General features: G+C 39.4%; 2 protein-coding genes across 3 annotated transcripts; both read right to left on the bottom strand.

Annotated features, from left to right (window-relative positions):
• Positions 1-1,892: 1,892 nt before the first annotated feature.
• On the bottom strand, positions 1,893-14,678 carry hnf4g (hepatocyte nuclear factor 4, gamma). 2 transcript variants are annotated; one of them, XM_071485449.1, is made up of 11 exons: positions 14,468-14,678; positions 8,634-8,799; positions 8,196-8,290; positions 7,398-7,504; positions 7,076-7,225; positions 6,594-6,681; positions 6,005-6,157; positions 5,139-5,188; positions 4,806-4,992; positions 3,621-3,740; positions 1,893-3,179 (listed from the first exon to the last, which is right to left on the bottom strand). In XM_071485449.1, exons 1-11 carry the CDS (start codon positions 14,496-14,498, stop codon positions 3,061-3,063), a joined length of 1,266 nt encoding a protein of 421 aa, XP_071341550.1. In that variant the 5' UTR covers positions 14,499-14,678; the 3' UTR covers positions 1,893-3,060. The 2 variants fall into 2 exon arrangements, with proteins under 2 accessions (XP_071341550.1, XP_071341549.1); XM_071485448.1 differs by lacking the exon at positions 14,468-14,678 and adding an exon at positions 10,562-10,828.
• A 206-nt stretch (positions 14,679-14,884) lies between these two features.
• gpr141 (G protein-coupled receptor 141) lies at positions 14,885-17,138 on the bottom strand. Its single transcript, XM_071485450.1, has 2 exons — positions 16,866-17,138; positions 14,885-16,304 (listed from the first exon to the last, which is right to left on the bottom strand). Exon 2 carries the CDS (start codon positions 16,301-16,303, stop codon positions 15,413-15,415), a length of 891 nt encoding a protein of 296 aa, XP_071341551.1. The 5' UTR covers position 16,304; positions 16,866-17,138; the 3' UTR covers positions 14,885-15,412.
• Between the last annotated feature and the right edge of the window lie 3,965 nt (positions 17,139-21,103).

The following is a 21,103-nucleotide window of genomic DNA, read 5'->3' as shown; positions in this document are numbered from 1 at the left end:
ACACTAATAGAGGGCAGTTTGTCTAATGTGAAATCACAGACTTGCACTGCCATCTAGTGGTTATGGGAAAAAGAGGATGGATGGTTTGATGGTTGGATAGAGGGATAGAGGGATCGTTGATTTGATGGACAGATGACAGGAAGGCTATCCAGGTCCAATGTTTTGCAGCTTTTGAGCAGTTTCAATAATGATTAAATAAACATATGCAAAAAAAGAAGTTAATCAGATAACCCAGGATACATTAGTTCACTTAACAAATATGTTTGTCATCAACAGTGTATTTTCATTTATCAGGTGAATTGAACAACTTTTTTCTTCTCAAAGAATAAGAGCCTCTTAATACCTTGAGAATGTGTTAGTCTTTATATTACTTTCAGTTCTTTTGCACCAATTTCAAAATGAACAAAAAGTACACAATACATGAATAATTATCATGTCCTGGCCGTGGTAGAAATTAGAATGATTTTGGAAATAATGCCCAGGTTAAGAGGTGAAGTAAAACTAGATCCTACAAAAAAAAAATAAAAGACAAAAAAAATCGTATTCTTGTCCATCCTTTTCTCCTCCATCCTCCTCTAACTCTTCTTCCTGCTATTTCTCTCCCTGGTCGTCCTCCTCAGGTGGAGCGAGCATCATACTGGTGTGTAATAGCATGCTGTCAGTGTGGGCTGTGGTGAGGTGTGGGGAGGAGAGTGGTGCGTCTCAGATGAGATATGTGACTGGCATGCTAACACACAGTTTTATCTGAGGAAGAAGAGAGAGAGAGGGCCCCCACATCTCCTCACTATAGGCCTTTGATTAAAACTCCCTGGGTACACACACATGCACACCCTTCCAAAAACACACATATACAAGTGTATACACTCGCACCCGCGTAGATTATAAATAAATTGCAGGTCGGAGCATACGCACACATACAGTATATACGCACGCACACATCCTCCCATCGTAGGTGATGTTGTTTTGACCTAAGCCAGGTAGCTTGTCCATTATGGAGTTGATAGGAGGATTTGGCCATGTTGGTTCTAGACAGCATCATCTCCTCTGCCATAAATAACCTGAGTGTTTTCTCTGAGTCACATAACAATATACAGAGAATAAGAGCTCTCAGCTTTATCCTCTGGTCTCATCCACTGCACACAAACAATCACACACATACATAAACCCCAAGAAAATGATTGTGTGTGCATGGACATAAACAAAATCACAGATTTAAAAGTACAGTTGGCCCCATTACAACCCAGTTTCATCTTAAATGACAGTTTTACATTCTAGTTTGGCTTTAGGGTTTGTCTCAGAGTGTGTTTTCTGAGATGGAAGGCGTGGGAGTTTGATTTTAGATGAGCAGCATCATCCAGCAGTGCGGTCTCAATAGCTTGCCAATAAAGCTTTGGATACAAACTGTGCATCCCTGACCAATGGAACTGTTGGGGAGCATGATGACTTCCATGAGGGAAGTAATGGAGAAACCACACTCAGTATTATTGCATGTGGGGAAACCATGCTGAAATACATTTCTGTCAATTTATCACCATCTGCCTGTCTATATTGTTTTCCTTTCAGGATCAAATATGAAAAAAATATGTCAATTTTACTTTTTTCACTTTAGCAAATGTCTACTGAAATTATATTGTTGTGGCTGCAACAACAGATAAATTGGAAATGAATCGTTTTCTCCATCTCACATTTTGTTTACTTTGCCCTATTTTGTAAAAGCAGGAAAATGAATGAATGAACGCATACTCATTTCACTGAGTGTACTGGTTCATATGCAACATGCACTACAAGGAGTACATTCACAGCTGGTGCTGTATTCTCTCTCTACAGTAAGAGGGTGCTGATGTGCCATACCTCAATGTTAATCCATTGAGCAATTCATTTTAAACACAACATTCAGGAGCTCAAAATTGCAATTTAATCAATTTATAAATGATGAAATGTAGCCGACACATTATCAACACAAACCAAAATAATAATAATAAAAAAAAGATACTCAGATAATTCAAGAAATTGAATACAGCAAGACATTTGGTTGATTATCCAAATATGTTGCAATCATCTTTTCACTATATACAGCAAGTTATTAAAATATTACAATTTATCCACAGTCCTTTTTGCATTTAACATGAGGTCTTTACAGGTTATTTCTGATATTATCATGTTGACCTTGCCCACTACCTACTATATCCCTTATAATGTGTTTTAGCTGCTGAACACATCTATATTAAGAATATGTATATGCCATTGCATAATCTATATGTATTCATGGCTCAGTATTAAATACAGACTGTTGAATCTATTTCTTATTTTACACAAAAATGTGTAAAATAGTATATTAGTAGTATAAAATGGTATATTACCTCTGTACAATCTATAATGAGTCTTAAGGTAAAAAAAAAATCAAGATTATTCAAGTTTTATTTGATGGCCAGCTGTAATTTGTTTTCTCATTCCTGTTTCCTCTGGAAATTATGATTAGATGATATTTTGTACATTTACACATTATCAGAACTCACCATTTGATATGCACAGGCGATAAACTGTATGTGAAGAGCCAAAAAGACTGATGGCATTTTGTGTCCAATCAAGCAAGACATTATTCAATAAAACCAACAATTCAAACAAATGAAAGATCTGAGCTGGTATATACTTTTTAATATCTTGTTTTTAATTTGAACGGCCATGCACTGTGTCTTATTATTTCAAAACTGGGTGAGGGAATACTGAATTGAAAACTGATGCATTCGTTTACGGTGACTCCAAAAATGCAGGTGTACGCATTGTTTGTTAAACCTGTGGTGTTCCATTAGATCACCTGATTTAAAACTGACATATTGAAGTTTTAAAGGGCTGCACATGGCAGCTTTAATCATATTTTTGTTATTGATGCATCACCACTTGGAGTCACAGCGAGAAAACCCGGGGTAAAGTCTAACCTCAGACACGGAACAGAGATTGCTTTCATAAGTTTAATAAATGACTGAGATGATGAATAGAGGGCAAGGAAGCTGATCCCATGTCAGCTTCTTTGACAGAGTACAGGGAGAAGTCAGGTCTGTCTCAGTCTGTCTGTGAGGGAGGCAAGGGGCTGGCTGGAGGACAAAGAGGCTGTGGATAGTGTTTATACATCTCTGGGGCAGGACCCTGTGGGGGCGATGGGATGGGAGTGTCTGGAGAGGCTGCAGGAAGGGAGTGAGACAGTTAATTTTACTTTTTGCTAATAAAAATGTTGTGGTTAGAAAAAAAAAATAATTTCTATATATATGTATAGCCTGTAGAATACATCTACTGTGGCCCACAGGAAATGGCACATCAAAAGTTGCTCCTTTATAGATGCAGTTTACATCAATCTTGTGTGGCCATTAGTTGGTGTAATATTGCCAAATGCATTTTTTATTTTAAAATGAAAGCGTAGAATATGGCCAGTAGTCATCAGTTCTTTGATTCATTCATTTTTATGGATTTTTTCACATTCAGGATGCCTATTTAGTTTCATCTGCTAATGGAAAGGCACCTGGCACAGACTTTTGTGATGTTCAATTTTGCTCTGATGTTTCTTGTGTGTCAGATGATTTGGGCCTGTATGAGTGGATGGAGTTTTTTTCACATGTGGTTCTTACCTATCTGTGGCGTGTGAGTGACAGGCATGGTGCCGATGACCAGTGTGTGTCCAGTAATAGGGTCCTGGGCCAGCTGGGTGTGTGCTGGGTGGTGAAGGTGTGTGGGCTCTGAGGCTAGGCCTGAACACACAACACAGCAGCTTGTTAATCAACTACCATCTTTGACAGATATTCCCAGAGTGCTCACACACTTAACAACATGCTCCAAAACACAGATTTCTTCTCCCACTGGCATTTCACCTACCAAACCCTCAGAAGCGCATGCTGTCTTTTTTTCAAAGTACAAGAATACATCTGTATTTTGGAGCTTTTAATTTATGCTGATTTTATTTCAGTCTTTGCCTACAAAAGTGTATTGACATGTGTGCATGTTCTAGACAGTAATTGTTTTAGGCCGCCATGATTTCATTTAAAATGGCTAAGAAATCTTAATTAGTGGTTCTGTAACATGCTCAACTAAACTAGCTCAGGCATCAGTGTCACTCACATGAAAAACCAATGGGTCATTGCATTTCTCCTTGATGTAGAGAGAGATCATCTAATTTCATTTTCTTAATTGTTTGGTTTGGTTAGCGAGTTGCTTTGTTTTAAAGTGATGAGTTTCAAAATATAACATTTTAAATGTAATATCATCTCAAAAATATCTATATGGAGGAAGGTTTTGTTATGTGAGTTTCACATTCCTATAGGATGTTAAAAAACAAGATAAATGCAGCCTTTCTGTACAACTTATGTTATCATATTCTGCAGTTATTTTTAGCATGTATTGTAAAGATGACTTATTACTTTATTTCTACACCTGTTCTTATGCTTGACGTGTCTTGTCATTGTCCTGCTTAGAATATTTTTGATGCATTCTAGCAGACTTACATACATTAGCTATATTTGCAGATGTCACTGCAGTTTCTCATGTGCTGTAGCAGGATGTCTATTTTGGCTATCCCCAGTATATTTGTGGATTATACAAAGTTACACTATCCTCCTGCTAAAGCTTGAACTCTTTCCCCGTTGTACTCATACAGCCAAGAAAACTTTGCTGAGCATGTGTACTTCATTGTTTCATACTTGTACAGTTCCACACAAACACCACTGAGGAGATGCACTGGCACGTTTGGTGGTCTTGCTGAAGGTCACCCTATTTTTCTCTCTGCAGGTTTACAAGCACAGACATGGGCCCAGTCTCACCTCCCAGCAGCATCTCATGCAGCAGGTTGTCTATCTTGGCCAGGCCGCAGAGCTTAATGAACTGGAGGTGTTCGATCATCTGCCAGGTGATACTCTGCAGGGTGGGCAACAGGAGTAGCAGCTCTCCAAAACGACCCCTGGAGTCATACTGACGGTCATTAATGTAGTCTTCCAGACTCATCTGAACCTGCAGACACACACACACACACAATACCAAGTCTCCATCAGTGGAAGCAAACTGCCGTTGTCCTAAGTTGACTGATAACTTAGTAATAACTGTGTATGATAAGAGAAGATACCAGCAAAGAACTGCAGCTCAAATGCTTGACCTACCTGCAGACGCATGGCCTTGATCTTCGAAGGGTCCCGCAAAGACTTTGCATCTGCAGTTTGGGAGGCAAAGAATGGCAGCGGGGGAGGGGGTGGATTAAGGGAGGGAGGGGTGCAGGAAGGGATTGAAGGACAGGTAGGTGAAGGAAAGAAACAGAAAGTTCAGGGATGGGACTGAAAATATGAGTGCAATTGATGGAATGATTATGGTCAAACTGGAGTAAGAAGGCAAAATGAGGGGATTTAGTGGAAGGGAGAGTAAAGGGGCAGACTAGGCCAAGGGGGCGTCGAAAAGGCATGGAGGGATTGTGTGGTAACTTTGAGGGGAAATGTAACCAGATGGATGGGATACGTTGGGAAAAGAGGGATCTGGATAGAAATGGCAATGGATATCAAGATATTATTAAAAGTATTTTGCTAACTATATATTTTGCAATGCACAATATTATTTTTACACCTTTTATTTCTTACCTGTCCCATCTTTTGTCTTGTTTTGTCTATTTTTTTGTGTAATAGAAATGCATTGCCTACTTCCAAACAAAACAATATGTACATTATTTATCATTTAATTTCTACCCTTAATGAATACATTATTTAATGATATGATGATAAATCTGATACATTAATACAGTAAACATAATACACGATAGGGTGTGCCAAGGTAATTATCAATTACAATTTCCAAAATCTTATCTGGCTAAGTAGTTTTGATAACCTTGTAGAATTGAAGTAGCTTTTCACTTACTGTATCAAACACATGACAATTTAAATGACACACACAGACAATAGTTCCTGAATGGAAATACTCTTCCTATATTATTCATCAGTAAAGTGGTTACTAGCACAGAAAGATTACTTTTTTTTATTACCTGGGTCAAAGAAGACAATAGCCTTGAGCGCTGCATACTCATTGTCGTCTATTTGAATATTCTGAAAGGGCTGGACCAGCTCGTCAAGAACCCGGTTGGCTACCCTACATATCTCTGGTTCTGCACTGTTTCTGTGAATCACACAGCCGTTACCTGTGGGCAAAGAGAGTGTTGGTCAGTAGCTGTATTGAAGGGGAGAGAAAGGCATGTGGGTGTGTTTATGGGCAGGTGTGTTTGTGTGTACTTGTGAGGAAGGGTGAGGGGAATAGTTTTAGCCTTGAGAGAAAGATAAGTTGGTGAATTGGTGCGGGGATGGTCCTAAGAGGTATAGCAATGCAGACTGCATGTGTGTGGGTTCTTGAATGTATGCAGTTGACAGATCTGCCTACAGTATAATGTTGGTACATGCCCCAGTAATGAGTAATGCTGTTTACAAGAGGTACTTTTGAAGTCATAAAAGAAAGAAACAGAAAGCTTTAGTTAATGATTCTCGGCTAACACAACATTTGATCAGTCTCCACACTTCAGTGCTGAAACACCTGATTGCTCCACATATAAATAAGATGCCATTTTAGTGGTCAGTTTGTACCTAAAAGCAGGAAGTCCTTGAATGGCATTGACCTTTTGGCAACCCCGAGCAAGAGGTGTTCACCTGCATGAGCCCTGAGCAAGCTCACCTGGAGACAAAGACACACACCCTCAGTTAAACAAAGAACACAAACAATACAACAATGCCTCCCCTTTTGCCCTAACATACATCACACAGTGGGCCATACTTGTACTGTAGCATACTGTAGCTAGTGCACTAAAGCTAAGCTAATTTGAAGTAACAGCTATGATTGCTTCAAATATTATTTCACCTCGAAGTGCAGTTAAATAAAGAGGATCTTTATTCAATTCAAATGGAAGGTGCTCTGATAAAGATGGGTATGTGGATGTGTACAAAGCACATCTACACACCCACAAGAGAGGTTTTGCTCTTAACTTTGTTTCTAAAATGAAACATGAGATCAAAAAAAGGCAAGAGAATAACTAACACGGATTACCCATCATGCTTAGCAGCCCTCTTACCTGGTCATCCAGTGGCAGTTCTCCAAAGGTAGGAATATATTTGGCCCATTCCACCAACACCAATAACTGCTGTCTCATGGAATCGCATACATCCCCGACAGTGGCCGACTTCTGCTCTGATATGTCTTCTATTACAACCGGAGCAGTAATCTGGAGAAAAGAACAGTTTCCACACACAATGTCACAATTTATGACATTAAATATCTTTGTGCATCAGCAGTTTAGTCAAGGCACATGATGTGCTGACTGATGAAGTTAATAACAGCTCACATACAACCACATGTTAGTACTAAAACAGGAGATTCACAAGGATGATTGTTACCTGTTGGGACAGTGATTCTGCTTGGGCCAGAATAGTAATGGTTGGCAGGTCTTGAGAGTCGGGGGTGCTTCTTCGAGAGCTGATCCGATCTCTCTCATTCTGTACAGCTAAGATAAAACAGATAGCTAAACAGGAACAGCGAAGAGACAGAACCTCCTGTACTCTCCTTATTATGAAAATTTACAGATTTTGAAACAGGAATATGTCCTGCTAATATTCAAGTCTCTGTCCCAGTTTATTGTTTTCAAAAATTCCCTTAAGTTGGTATTTATGGGTGTTGAGAGTTGGGGAAAAAAGAGATCCTGAACGATGACACCAGGGCAGTTAATATTTAGGAAAATAGCCATACAGGCTGGCATCAGCGTGAGGAGTCAAACGTTAACCAGTTGCAATCCAGAACAACATGTTTGAATAACACATGATTAGGTGTCATAAAACTCTGTGCCAAGGTTATACCCCTCATAAATACACACACACTAAGTAATCACCTATTTTATGGCTGAGCCAATTTCAGCCATCTTGAAACAGCTTTCAGATTCTGTGACGACAGTGTTTCCTTCAGTGCTACTAGTTTTAAGTCTGTGCCTTCTGTTGTTGGTAAAAATAGAAATAAACTAGACTGTGCATATATAAATGTATTGATAACTGACTGTGTGTGGGTGTCTTTGTACAAAAATAACGAGATACGTTGACAGGTTCAGTATGGAGTAAAATAAAACATTTTTGGTCATGAGGTGTAACAATTCAGGGTTCTCTTCTTTCTGTCTTATTCAGGGGCCGGCAAAAAAGTTTCCTTACCTTCTTTTTTCATGCCAGCTCTGAAGCATTTGTTGAGTCTGCAGAAACGACACTGGTTCCTCTTATCTTTATCCACAATGCACTGCCTGCTGAACCTACGAGTGACAAACACGCAATCATATAAGTAGCCTTACAGAGCAAAACACACGATGACACAGTGTACTGTAACATAACACAGTGTACTGTAATGTGACATACCATGATGTGATGATTGGACTGGAAAGTAAGTTGTCAGTATTTTCTATTCAGATATCTGTGCATGATCATGAGGGTTCGCATGCACAGGAACATGTAAATGTGCACACTTATGCCTGTATATTGTGTAAATTGCCCTTTAATTTGCATATCACATATATTGAATTGTAGCGTTCTTTTAAGTGTCTTGTGTTTTTTAATATGAGTATGTGTGCTCATGCAGTATGTACTTGTTTTCTCTACCTGCAGGTGTAGACGTGGCTCTTGCGTATGGAGCGTCTGAAGAAGCCTTTACAGCCGTCACAGCTGGAGGCTCCATAATGTTTCCCTGTGGCTTTGTCGCCACAGATTGCACAGTTACTGCTGATCCCTTCTGGACCGGGCAAGCTCGGTTCTGTTGGCATGCTGTCTGAAACACACAAAAACATTCACACAGGTAAACACACACACACACACACACATATCCATATATACGGATACATGCTGATGCACATCTTTATACTATATATATTGGTATAAATACTCAAACATAAAGAAGGAATGCAATAAAGTACGCATCCAGAAATTGTTGAGCATGGTCTAATGCACAGTAAAGCACGTACAGTATCTGATAACATGGGACCACAGTGCTCACTACACAACATTATTTTATCTAATTGAAGCACTGTGGGTAGAATTTCTATGTTATAATGTCTGCGTTTGAAGAAAAATGAAATAATCCTAGTTAAGATCAGTAGCGTCTGTGAGTTACTTTCAGCTGACTCATCATGCATTACTGTCTTTTTTGATAGTATCTCTGGCAGGAAAGCAACGTTTTTTTTTCTCCAAATAGTTCCTTAAATGAGATTCTGCATGAAGTCTAACTGCTTTAAGAATATATTTACCGCTGATTTTACAAAAGTTTAACTTGTTACTAAACTGTTCACGTCTATGTTTTTGAGACAGTTGACCAGTTAGAAAGTAGACTATTACAAGTACTACAATAGTAAATGTATTTTGATAGTCACAGAATTGTACATGCATACATTGCAGGTGTTTGTCAGGGGACAACTGCAAAGTCATTTGTGGGGTGTTCCATTTCCACATTACATTACACTGTGTGGATGCACAAATTGCCAAGAATGTTAGGCATTATTTTAAACGTCTTTATTTTTACCGTCATCTCCTCATTGTTATCATCTTTATCATAGTCATCACGATTGTAATCATTATCAGCGGCATCATCACCACGATCAAATCCACAGTCACAATCATTGTCTGCCCATTTATTGCTCTGTCAAAGCTTGCCTTACAGAGCACGACGTGAACATAGCATGCGCATGTGCATGTTCACGTAAGAACACGATGCTTCAACAGACACGTTCACGACCTCCCTCCACACATATCTTCAATCCCGCACCAGGAAGCGCCAGTGTAAAATGAATCAGTGTGAACTTTCTGTTCACATGCTGAGGTGTATCCCTGAGCTGCATGCTTCGCTCTTCAATAAAACATCTTTATGGCACATACCTGCAATTCTGGCCTAAACAGCTTTATTAACGTTCGAATTTCATCCTTTTACAACCTCTACCCAGCCCTTTTCTTTGTTTCATAATCACAGATTTCCACTAGCATAATACAAGCAATAGGCAGTCGGAATTCAGTTCCTACATGCAGTGTTAACAGACAAGTGGATACACACATTTCTGGCCAGCATTAAAATGTCATGAGTTTCCACATCACTTAATTTAGACATAAGGAGCATGTTATGCAAACACTAACCCTTACTGATTCCCCTTTCTGCAAAAAGCAACTGATTTGCCTTCAACTAGGCTCGCTTCACTTCACCAGTAAATTTTGAGTCTTACAAACCAACACTCCTCCTCATCCAGTTATGAGGCAGGTGACCCATCACACCCCCTTCAGCAAAGAGGTGTCACGTACAAGGCTCTCTTTTTACTCTTCTTTCTCTGTCCACATGGTTTTTTTCCAACGGAAATTTATAAGGGTTAACGGTTCAACAAAATCTGGTTTTAAGTTATTTGTTAAGTGGAATCTTTTCAATCACCTGATGGTTAAAAGATGTTTGTATTCCCAGTGGTGTCTGTATGTACATGACTAATTTGCATTTTCACATGGGTTCGTGTGTCTTCTCTATGTGTGTGTAAGTGTCTGCATGCACTTACACTTACCTCCTCCTCCACAGAGCACCTCTGCATTCTCAAAGCCCAATGTGCTGTATGAGGGATCCAGGCCTTCACAGTAGTTGGCTACTTCCATATCTAACAGAGGATACTTCATTCCTGTTTCAGCCCTGTGTTCCTCACACCCTCCTCTTCTTCTCTGCTTTACTTTCTTACTCTCTTCCCAGCTGACTCTTTCTAGTTTTCCCTATCTTCTTGTCTCTGCTTCATCTAATTCATACAGACATGACAAGGGGGATCCCTGGGATAAAAGATCTGCAATCCCATCTGATTGGGCCAGGAACAAAGAGAGGGGAGGAGCTGTGGCTAAGACTTCTCGCTTTATTACACATTACTTATCTGTCCTTCTCCCTCACACTTATCACTGGGATGGATAGATAGTGGCGAAGGAGTAATTTCCCCTCTCGCCCTCTGCCTCTTTTTTCGATCGCCCCCCCTTTTTTTTATCATGAGATAGATTTCATAAGATTTCAAACGACAGCTTGCACTTTATGTGCATGTTAGTGGGCTTCTGTGCAATTGTAACTTTTTGCATGACAGGGGTGGGTGGGTGGCTGGGTGACTGTGGGGGGTTGTTTTTACATGCACAAACATTTATGAATGTGTGTGTGTGTGTGTGTGTGTGTGTGTGTGTGTGTTTGTCCTTCTCAGGCTACCTAATCTAATCAATAGTGGAGTAATGGCACCACCACCTCAGCAGATGTAATCTATAAAGACACAAAGTGAAGTGGAAAACACTGATAACTTCCATTAGCTCATCCACAAACACACTTCTTGGGTTTATATCCCACCCGTTGTTCAAAAAAACATGATTCTACATATTTCTAAACTAACTGGCCATATGCTGTAAACATCCCAAATGACATTAACCTCAGTGACCACACTCCAAATGCACTGTTTTTACTTGTATTTCTTGGTTAGTTAATAGAATATTTAAATTGCCATAAGCATATTTTCCATATTTGCTGTGGGATAAGATACTGGGATATTTAGATATTTAGATACTGGGTTTATTGTAGTTTTACTTCTATGAAACCAATGTAAATTTTATGTTGTCATTGTCTGTGTTAGTATTGCTGCTTATGATGATTCCTTTAAGAATTATGAGATTATTCTATAATGTAAAAATAGGGGAAATATACTGAAACACCTATTCAGCAGCATGTAACAGGATATTAAAATAACACTTATTTCAGCTCTCTTATTTTAGATTTTCCTAAGGAATGTATGTGGAAGAGAATCAGAAAGTGGAAATCAAAAACAGAAATTAAACAGTTGGCAGTGAGCTGCCTCCTCCTTCAGGACAGGAATGCTATAAACACACTTAAATTTACTACCATAAACCTGTTCAAATGTCCCAACCCACCCATTTTACATCAGGAGTTTCACTGCACTAAATCTTATTGTGTGGCTTCAAGTTAATCTGTTTGGGGCACTGTGTTAGAGAAGGCTGTAAACGATAAGAGGCAGTATTACGGGACACCAGTAATGAGTGGACCACTGAGAATAGCACTGGTATATGAGTGGGCCTGAGCATAATATATTGCCACTGTGGCACAGTATACCAGAATACACATTATCATGGCTTATTCGCTGGATTTTAAGAGATAGAGCGTTTGACATTCAGTCAGTGAAAGAAAAGCAATATTAGCTGAAACAGGAGGCTGAACCAAAGGGGTTAAGAGACAGGAACAAGAGAGAGAGAGAGAGAGAGGGGAAGTGAGAGAGAGACGTGATAGAGAGTTTACATTTTAACTAGGCAGTGAGATCTGGCCTCCTGACTCATCAGGTTTGTGGAGAGCGAGGAATGCTCTTTACAGTCATGTTCACAATCATGTAAAAAGCAAAAGGTCTGACACAGAGTGCTGTAGCATGAGTGGACTACATTTAATTCATCATCACATTCGTAACTATACTTGCATTAAACTAGGATTAAAACGTATAAACCTGGCTTGCATGAAAACAGCAGAGATAAATTATGAAAATACAGTGTATACTACACGTGCTGTATTTCAGTAGTTTTTAAAACACTATCATGTGATATAGCTGCGTCTAACAAACAATAGGAAACCAAGATCAACTCTGTTTTAAGCTTAAAGAAAGGCTCGATTCAAAAAAAAAAAAAATCTGTGTTAACTGTAAAAATCGACTTTTCCTCATAGGTATTGGTGCACAGGTCAAACATTTTAAAAAAGCTCTTTTTCACCTCACCCTCAACGGTTGAGTGCAAGGACAACAAGCCAAGGAATTCAGGTCTTTATTATTGTAAAGAGTGATGTGGTGAGTGCATTTTATTGTTTTCTTTCTACATGTTGAACACTTGAGAACTCCTCCACTCCTCTTGACTGATTTGGATTAAGATACAATAACCCAAACACTGAAGCTGTTTAGAAAAGCAGATTATGTTCACTTGGACTGTTCATTTTGCTCACTTCACTAATATATTGAAAATCCATAATGTAGAGACTTACTATTATATTACACATTCACAGAAACACTTAAAATAATAAAAGGTATTATGACTTCTTCAGATAAAAATCCAGCAGGACGTAACTGACAAACCTTGCGTCCGCCTAGCAACCAAAAGCTCTTTGCAGCCATAAAACCCAGCGCTAAGAGGCTATCTCTGTGTGAACTGGCCATAATACTGTCACCTCTACTTAGATTAGAGGTTTTAAAAGTTGTAGATGATGATCAGCCTCCCAACTGACTCTAGTAAATGCTATGTCTGATATATGGGCAATAGTTAAAAAAACAAACAAACAGAAAAAAAAACACAATAATACACAGTTCAGAAGAATATCATTCACTTCACTTCACTCTTGAACCACTGCTATGACATAGAAATTGTCAATAGAAATATATGAATTAAAGAATCAGTTTAACTCGTGAACTTCTACAACTCTTACCAGCAGATGGTTTCCTTCAACCTTACTGTTACACGCAGGTCTTGCAAAATTCCTCAACCTTTTTCTTATAAACCCTGGTCCCTGAAGTCATTCAGTGAGTGTCCTACTACTTTAATCTTCCCGCAGATGTCACCACTTAGTGAAAAGTCTGAAGGCTTGTATGGTCAGTAACATTCACCCTTAAAAATGGAAATCATTTATTTGTGTGAAATGATAAATGAGCTGAAGCGAAGCCTGTGTGTCTTTACACTGTACGCAGGTTGAACTCAGATCTCCTGCACAATTTAAGGCAGTCCAAATGCAACATCACACACTACAGCCTTGAAAATCAATCAACATGTTTGTTTCAACGTCTCAACAAAACTTCTCAATTGCAGTCTACACACAGGTAGAATTAACTTACAGGCTGTTTTTTTGGTTTGCATTATTTGATATTTTTATATGCTCACCGTGGCAGTTTTGGAAAGTAGAGGTGATCGTATTACCATCCTCTTGCTTAGCAATCTGCTCTTGTTACAGATAACGAGCTCCTTCAGAATGTGAAATGGGTTATCACATGATCTTTACGGCACAGCATGCACAATGACTTGAGTCTGTCTTATCTAATTTTTACAAAATATTGCTTGCGGAAAGACAAGGGAGAACACTATCTAAGCAAACTCACTTGAAAACACACACACACACACACACACACACAAAAGCAGACTTGGACAACCACATTACTGTATATATCACACAATCAAAGGGTACAGTACATTTAGCAGGAACTGAGGTGTGTGTGAACGGGGAGAACCAGCATATTACAACCAAATTACAAAACCACGTGATTTAGCAGAACATTTCAGCAAACTTCCTTGAGAAACTGCTAAAGGTAAGCTTCACTTCCTCCAAAAAAGCAACAACATAACCTATAATTCTTATAGCCAGTGCGGGTGTTTTTCTTATTTCAGCAAAAAATATACTTCACAGGAGAATTTTGACTTACCTTTGTTTGTGTTTCTGTCCGGGATGTGCATTGATCCAGGCGTACCGCTGTACTCCGGTAGTGAGCAGCCCCTCACTGTGACATTAGTCTAAGGGACACTGACAATGGGAAAGTGGTAAAAGTGTTCAACGACATTAAATGGGAAGGTTGGAGAGCTGAGTGGCCTATAATTCATGGAGCAACACATTGGATGGCGCCACCATAGCCCTGTCATTAGATCGATTTACTAAACAAACTCAAACTAGGGTGGGGACGTTAAACAGTAACCCAGTGCCATAAAACCAAAAGGAAAAGGATCACCAGGTGTGTGTGTGTTTGTGTGTGTGTGTCAGAAAGGGCACACCACCTCTTAGGGCAGAAGGTAAGAGATCCAAGAGGTTTAAGGTAATGTTTCACAAAATAATGGTGAAAAAGTAATGATTTTAGACATTTATTTCTCTTCTCGGCAACAAAGCAGCACACTTCAGCCATGTACACAGGGGTTAAATGTTAGCAAATGCACATAAATATACAATGCCTCTCACGTGAAATCATGTATCAACCCTGAACCTTGATCTAACATTACCAATTTCAAGCTTTAAGTCAATGTAGTTATATGCAAAGAGCAGTTGATGGCAAGAGTTTATTATTTCATTCATTTTGAGTTAAAGCAAAGAGCAGTTTCCAGTTATATCGAATTCTTTAAATAATTTAATGAATGGAAACACAGTTTAAGGCATGAACCAGCAGTCTACTGAGTAAGACATAACTGCCATGCACCATTGTCTCTACCACATGGCTAAAACAACTATTTTAAAAAAGCACATTAGATGTTTAGTTTCCTACACACAGCAGCACTGGATGGAGCTCTCAAGGCTCCCCTGTGTGTAAATGTAAAAATGTAAATGTTATGTGTATCCACTTAAATGACAAAATGAAGTAAATAAACCCTCTTGACCCCCTCCCTCACACACAAACAAACTTTCCCAAGAAGCACGTGTACCAGGCTCTCCTCCCCATGAAAGTGAGCATGTCCAAGCAGTTGAAAGTGGTCAGACTCAGAAACACCTCATTGATATCCTGTATGTCGATGTGTCCTAAGTAATAAAGTCGAAATATGTGGTAGGGAATGAAGCAGACCACCATGATTAGGGCAAAGCACAAGCTCTTCAGCTGAGCCCCAAAGTCCTGCTCAGAGGTGCATCCCTCCCGATGCCTCCTGCACAAAACTCGCAGGACATTCGCCTGGAGGGCGGTCAGCACGGTGGCCACCACTATGATTAGTGTGCTTATGATGTAATTGAACACCTTGGCACCTTCATCTATGCTTTTGCCAAACTTGAAGCAAACTCTGTCATCATCTTGGTTTTTTTGGCCATAGGAGAAATGGATGATGCAAGGCACCATGACAAGCACCACCACCCACACCACAGCACTGACAAGGAATGCATGCATCCTACTGAAAGAGGCCAGCTGCCCAGCTTTGTGGTAGAACGTCATCAGGCGCGTGATGAGGATGATCACATAGAAGAGAAAAGACATGTACATGTGGATGTGGATCATGCCACTGACCACTTTACACCAGGGCAGGGTCAGGGTCCAGGTTTCAGTGATGTAATAGTGAATCCTGAAGGGCACAGTGATGAGAAAGATGAAGTGGGTGAAGATGAGGTTGAGTACAGCAATGGAGGTGCTGGATGTGGAGCTGGACTTTAAGATGTGCATCATCAGGGTCAGGCTGATTGTACCACTAACCAGAACCACAGAGTAGATGACCAGGAGGACTGTGTGGTACTGAGCAGTATCTTTAGGTTCTGAGCCATTCGTGGAAATGTTCTGGGCTACTGTGGAATTCATTCTAAATAGAGAGAGAAAGGAGGCGAGAGAGAGGGAACATCAGATATGAGAGCGAGGGAGAGAAAGAGAGAAAAGGGAAGAAATGGAAAGAGAAATTGAAGAAGAATTAAAAATAGTGAGGGGTGAATAGTTCAGGAAACATGCAAATAAAGAAATGACAGAGAAAGAAAATACATGTCAGTAAAACCTGGCTGATTTGACATATTTTTGACTTTTACACACCACATTGTAATTACATACTTCAGAGAAACTCTACTGTCTGTTGCTCATTAACCAGAATATAATTCCAGTGACATGCTGTTATGAACATCTCATAGTGGTCACAATTTGTCATGTTATCAGTTGTCAGGAAACAGTACTAAAAACAAACTGTAACATAATGCACCAAGCACTTAACTCAGTGTATCTGAAATGAAAAATGACAGTATTTAAATACTGGGAAGTTTAGAACTAAAGACATTGTTCACAGTTTAATTATTACCAATAGAGCAAAGCTGCAATGGAAATCGCATCATGAATTGACACAAAGTGAAAACTAGAGTTAACCAGTAAACTTACCTACCTTTTGGTCAAAAGAAGAAGTAGGTGCCGAGTGCTCTTCTGTGTGAAAATAAGAAATTATGTCCTCAACATTACATCACATCATCGCCATCAAAGTAATGGGTAAGTTTTCATGGTGTGTCGATGAGCATAGGAAAAACTCTCTGTCCGAGAAGAGAACGTTTGTGTGTGTGCGTCCGTCTCTTCTTGGACGCATATGCTTCTGTGTGTGCGTGTTTCTGTGTGAGATCAAGTGCGAATGTGTGCCAACTGTGGAAGTTCAGGCTGTGAAAATGAGATGCATTTGTGTGCATTTGTGTGCAAGTGTGTTGTCAGAAACCACAGTCCAGTTTTACATATTGTGTGTGTGTGTGTGTGTGTGTGTGTGTGCGTGCTCAGTCAGAAACAGGAGGTGATTGCGCACGCATGTCAGCACAACCACAGAGCTAGTTGCTTCCTCCTTTTGGTCCCCACTCTACTACTGCCCGTTATTTATCCACAATAAAGAACTACAAACCATGAGAAGGTGATGTGGGTCTGTACATACAATGAATGCCTGTTGATCAGAAGAAAGGGGTGTTAGGGTGCATGAGCGCAGATACATATAGTACATCTTTAGGCTTATGAGGTTTACAGTATAGATTACCCTTTACATGTATTCTATACATCAAGCCTCTTCTGAATTTTAGCTTGAAATCCAAATAAGAAGTTTAGCTTTTTCCTGAAATAACCAGGTCCATTTAACTAGTTTATACCTCTTGTGATGTGAGTTGTTTAGATGACATTCAAATAGCCTTGGTCAGTAGGTGTTCAGTGTATTTAAACTTAAATCTTAATAAGTTTAACATAAGGTAATTAACATGTACTGCAATGTCCAAAAAACGATTGATATCTAAGTTCTGTGAAATCAGTAATATTCTGTTAAGGCCATGATTGTCTTGTGTTGTGGTTGTTAAAAACATCTCACCAGCTGCACATCATATCTTACTTAAATACTAGTGTTAAGCTGCTGCATCAAGATCTGTGATGCTGACACACAAAAATGGACAGCCAATGGTCTACACTATATATTTACACCATTTAACTATTCAAAAGAGAGGAAGTGAGAGAGGAAGTGGTGATGCAGGCTGTTGTTGACAGATGTGTTAAAAGTTTTTCTCACTTTGATACATTTCTGTGATCATCCTTAAAATTAAAAAAAAACTATAAGTGCATTTCTCAAAAACCTGTAACTTGCACGGAATCCTTAGTTAGTCTTAGTAAATACTGATGTCAGTGAACATGTCAGTTACCTGTGCATTGTTCCCAAGCAAGATATTCTGTCAATATAACAGTGTATTCTGTATTTCCCCATGTAAACTATGACTAAGGTTATGGCAAGAATAATGTTCCTCAACTTAAAATTGCAAAGAATTAGGGAATTTCAGCATCTACGATTAATAATATCATGAAAAGATTCAGAGAAGTTGGAGAAATCTCACTCAAGGCCGAAAACCAATACTGGATGGCCATGATCTTCGGTTCCTCAGGCGGCACTGCATTAAAAACAGACACAATTCTATTGTTGAAATCACTGCATGGGCTCAAGAACACCTCTGAAAACCATTGTCTGTGAACGCCATTGTTGCTTCATCCACAATTGCAGGTTGAAACTTTACCATGCAAAGAAGAAACCATATCCAAACATGATCCAGAAACGTCGCCGACTTCTTGGGGCCTGAGCACATTGAACTGATGAATCAAACTTTCAAATTCTTTTTGGAAATCATTGATGCTCCAAGCTTAAGAGGAGAGGGACCATCCAGTTTGTTATCAGCGCACAGTTCAAAAGCCAGCATCCGTGATAGTATGGGGGTGCATTAGTGCCCATGGCTTGGGTAGCTTGTACATCTGGGAAGGCTCCATTGATGCTGAACGATATATATACGGGTTTTGAAGCAACATATGCTGCCATCCAGACAACATCTTTTCAAAGAAGGCCTCAATATTTCAGCAAGACAATGCCAAACTGCATTCTGCATGTATTACAACAGCATGGCTCCGTAGTGGAAGAGTCCAGATGCTAAACTGGCCTGCCTGCAGTCACCCATTGAAAACATTTGGTGCATCATGAAATGAAAAACACGACAAACCCCAAACGACAGACCCCGAACTGTTGAGCAGTTGAAATCCTATATCAGGCAAGAATGAGACAACATATCTCTTTCAAAACTCCAGCAACTGATCTCCTCAGTTCTCAAACATTTACAGAGTGTTATTAAATAAAGAGGTGATGTATCACAGTGGTAAACATGTCCCTGTCCCAACTTTGAAATGTGTTACTGGCATCAAATTCTAATTTTTCATAAAGCAATAAAATTTCTCAGTTTCAACATTTGATATGTTGTCTTTGTTTTTAATTTTTTAATTAAATATGGGTTTACATGATTTGCACATCATTGGATTCTGCTTTAATTTACATTTTACAGTGTTCCATCTTTTTTGGAAACAGGGTTGCATCAGTAACATTTTGTGAATGCATATAGGGCTTTGGTCTGTACATGCAGCATACTTGATCTGCTGTGAAACCACTGTCACACATCAGAGTGCCACTGTTCTTCCTGTTTTGTTTTGTTTTTTTAAATCTAGTGCCAGCCACTGGGAACTAAGGCTACAGGCTGCTAAAGGACTTTGTCCAGTGCACCTGAAATGCAGTTATTCAATCATATAGGTGATTTCTGTTTTTCTTTCCCACCTATATTTTCTAAGCCCAAGCTACAGTTACCTTGATGTACGACCACAGGGCACAACAACTATACTGGCACCTGGTTTACTGCTGTCAGTGGTTAGTACTGAGCAAAACTGAGCACACTGTGCTGTGTGACTAAAATGTTAAATGATACAAAACTATATCATCTTACAGTACTTACATTGTATCATTTCTAAGCTTGGAGGGTGAAGTGTATTTGATCTCATGTATAATTAGAAACCTCATTAGGTGAGGTAGACTATACTGAAAATGCAGGCCCCAGAGTACAACCACAATGCAACAAAAGTCAGTTTACCTCTGATCACTTCAACTAACTTGATCACACCTGTTGACATTGTTGAAGTATATTAAACAACCTGTCAACACCGACAGCTTCTTCAGTTTTGGCCTGGGTTGTGTCAAATGCATTATAAGGAACTGTCTGAACAAGTAACAAGCTTGTGAGACTGTGAGATGTTATGAAGAGGGGGGAGGGTACAAAAGCATCTGAAGGCCAGTGAACATAAACCGAAACTCAGTTGCAGCAGTGGTTCAGAGATACAGGAAAAGCCATAATACCTGTAGCAGAAAGTGCAGCAGCTGTCCTTTGTCCTAAATAGAAAGTTGTGTGATGCCACACATGACAACACTTGCTATTTATATAGCCTCGCATTAACAAACAGTTGGGTAACTTCATAGCTTTTGACACGGTACTGTGGAAATTAGTGTCTCAATGACTGATCAGGCAGTGAGAAGGACACGGTATGAAGTCCTTCTCTACAGACTGCATCCAAGAAGAAAAGCATTTCTCACAAATTGGCAAAAAAAAAAAAAGCAAGATTAAAGTTTGAACATGAAAAGAAGACTGGTGCATATTGCCAGCACATTCTTTGTTCAGATGAAAACAAAAGAGATTCGGCCGGATCAGATGGGGTCTAGCGCATTTGTCATGAGCCTACAGTGACTACAAAGTGGGAGCGTGCTGATATAGGGCTACATGAAGGCAAAAGGTGTAGGAGAGATGGCATTTATCAACGAAGGCTTGTATACCCAAACACTGAATGAAAAGATGACACCCAGTCCCCAAAAGCTTGGCAGGAGAGAAATTTTCCAATATGACAATGATCCCAAACACTACAAAAATCAGACAGGAGATTTTAGAGGAAAAAAGGGAAACCTGTGACCTGGCCAAATTTGTCCCCTGACTTGAATCCAATAGAAGACCTTTGTAGTATTTTAAATCCCTCCAGCAAAGAGCAGCTGAAATCATTTGTGAAGAATGGCACAACATCTCCCCACAGATCTTTATTAGACTGGCATCATCCATGCACAGGAGGATCGAAATAAAGCAAAAATTCAAACAAAAATATAAAATAAAGAACCTCAGTAATGAGGAGTGTACTGACCTTTGTTGTAGTTGGTTCTTTAATATGGACCTTTAATTACAGTTTAAATTGTCAAACCTTTTTGTTTTTCAAATTAATTGGCTCAAGTCTGGTTGTGCTTTAGCTAAAAAACAAATGAAATTGTGT

The sequence above is a fragment of the Trachinotus anak genome, unplaced genomic scaffold, assembly GCF_046630095.1.
Source record: "Trachinotus anak isolate AG129_WGS33_773 ecotype Australia unplaced genomic scaffold, CSIRO_AGI_Tana_v1 ptg000009l, whole genome shotgun sequence".
Taxonomy (NCBI): Eukaryota; Metazoa; Chordata; class Actinopteri; order Carangiformes; family Carangidae; genus Trachinotus; species Trachinotus anak.
Note: the sequence above shows the minus strand (reverse complement) of the source record. Positions and strands in the feature narration are given on the sequence as shown.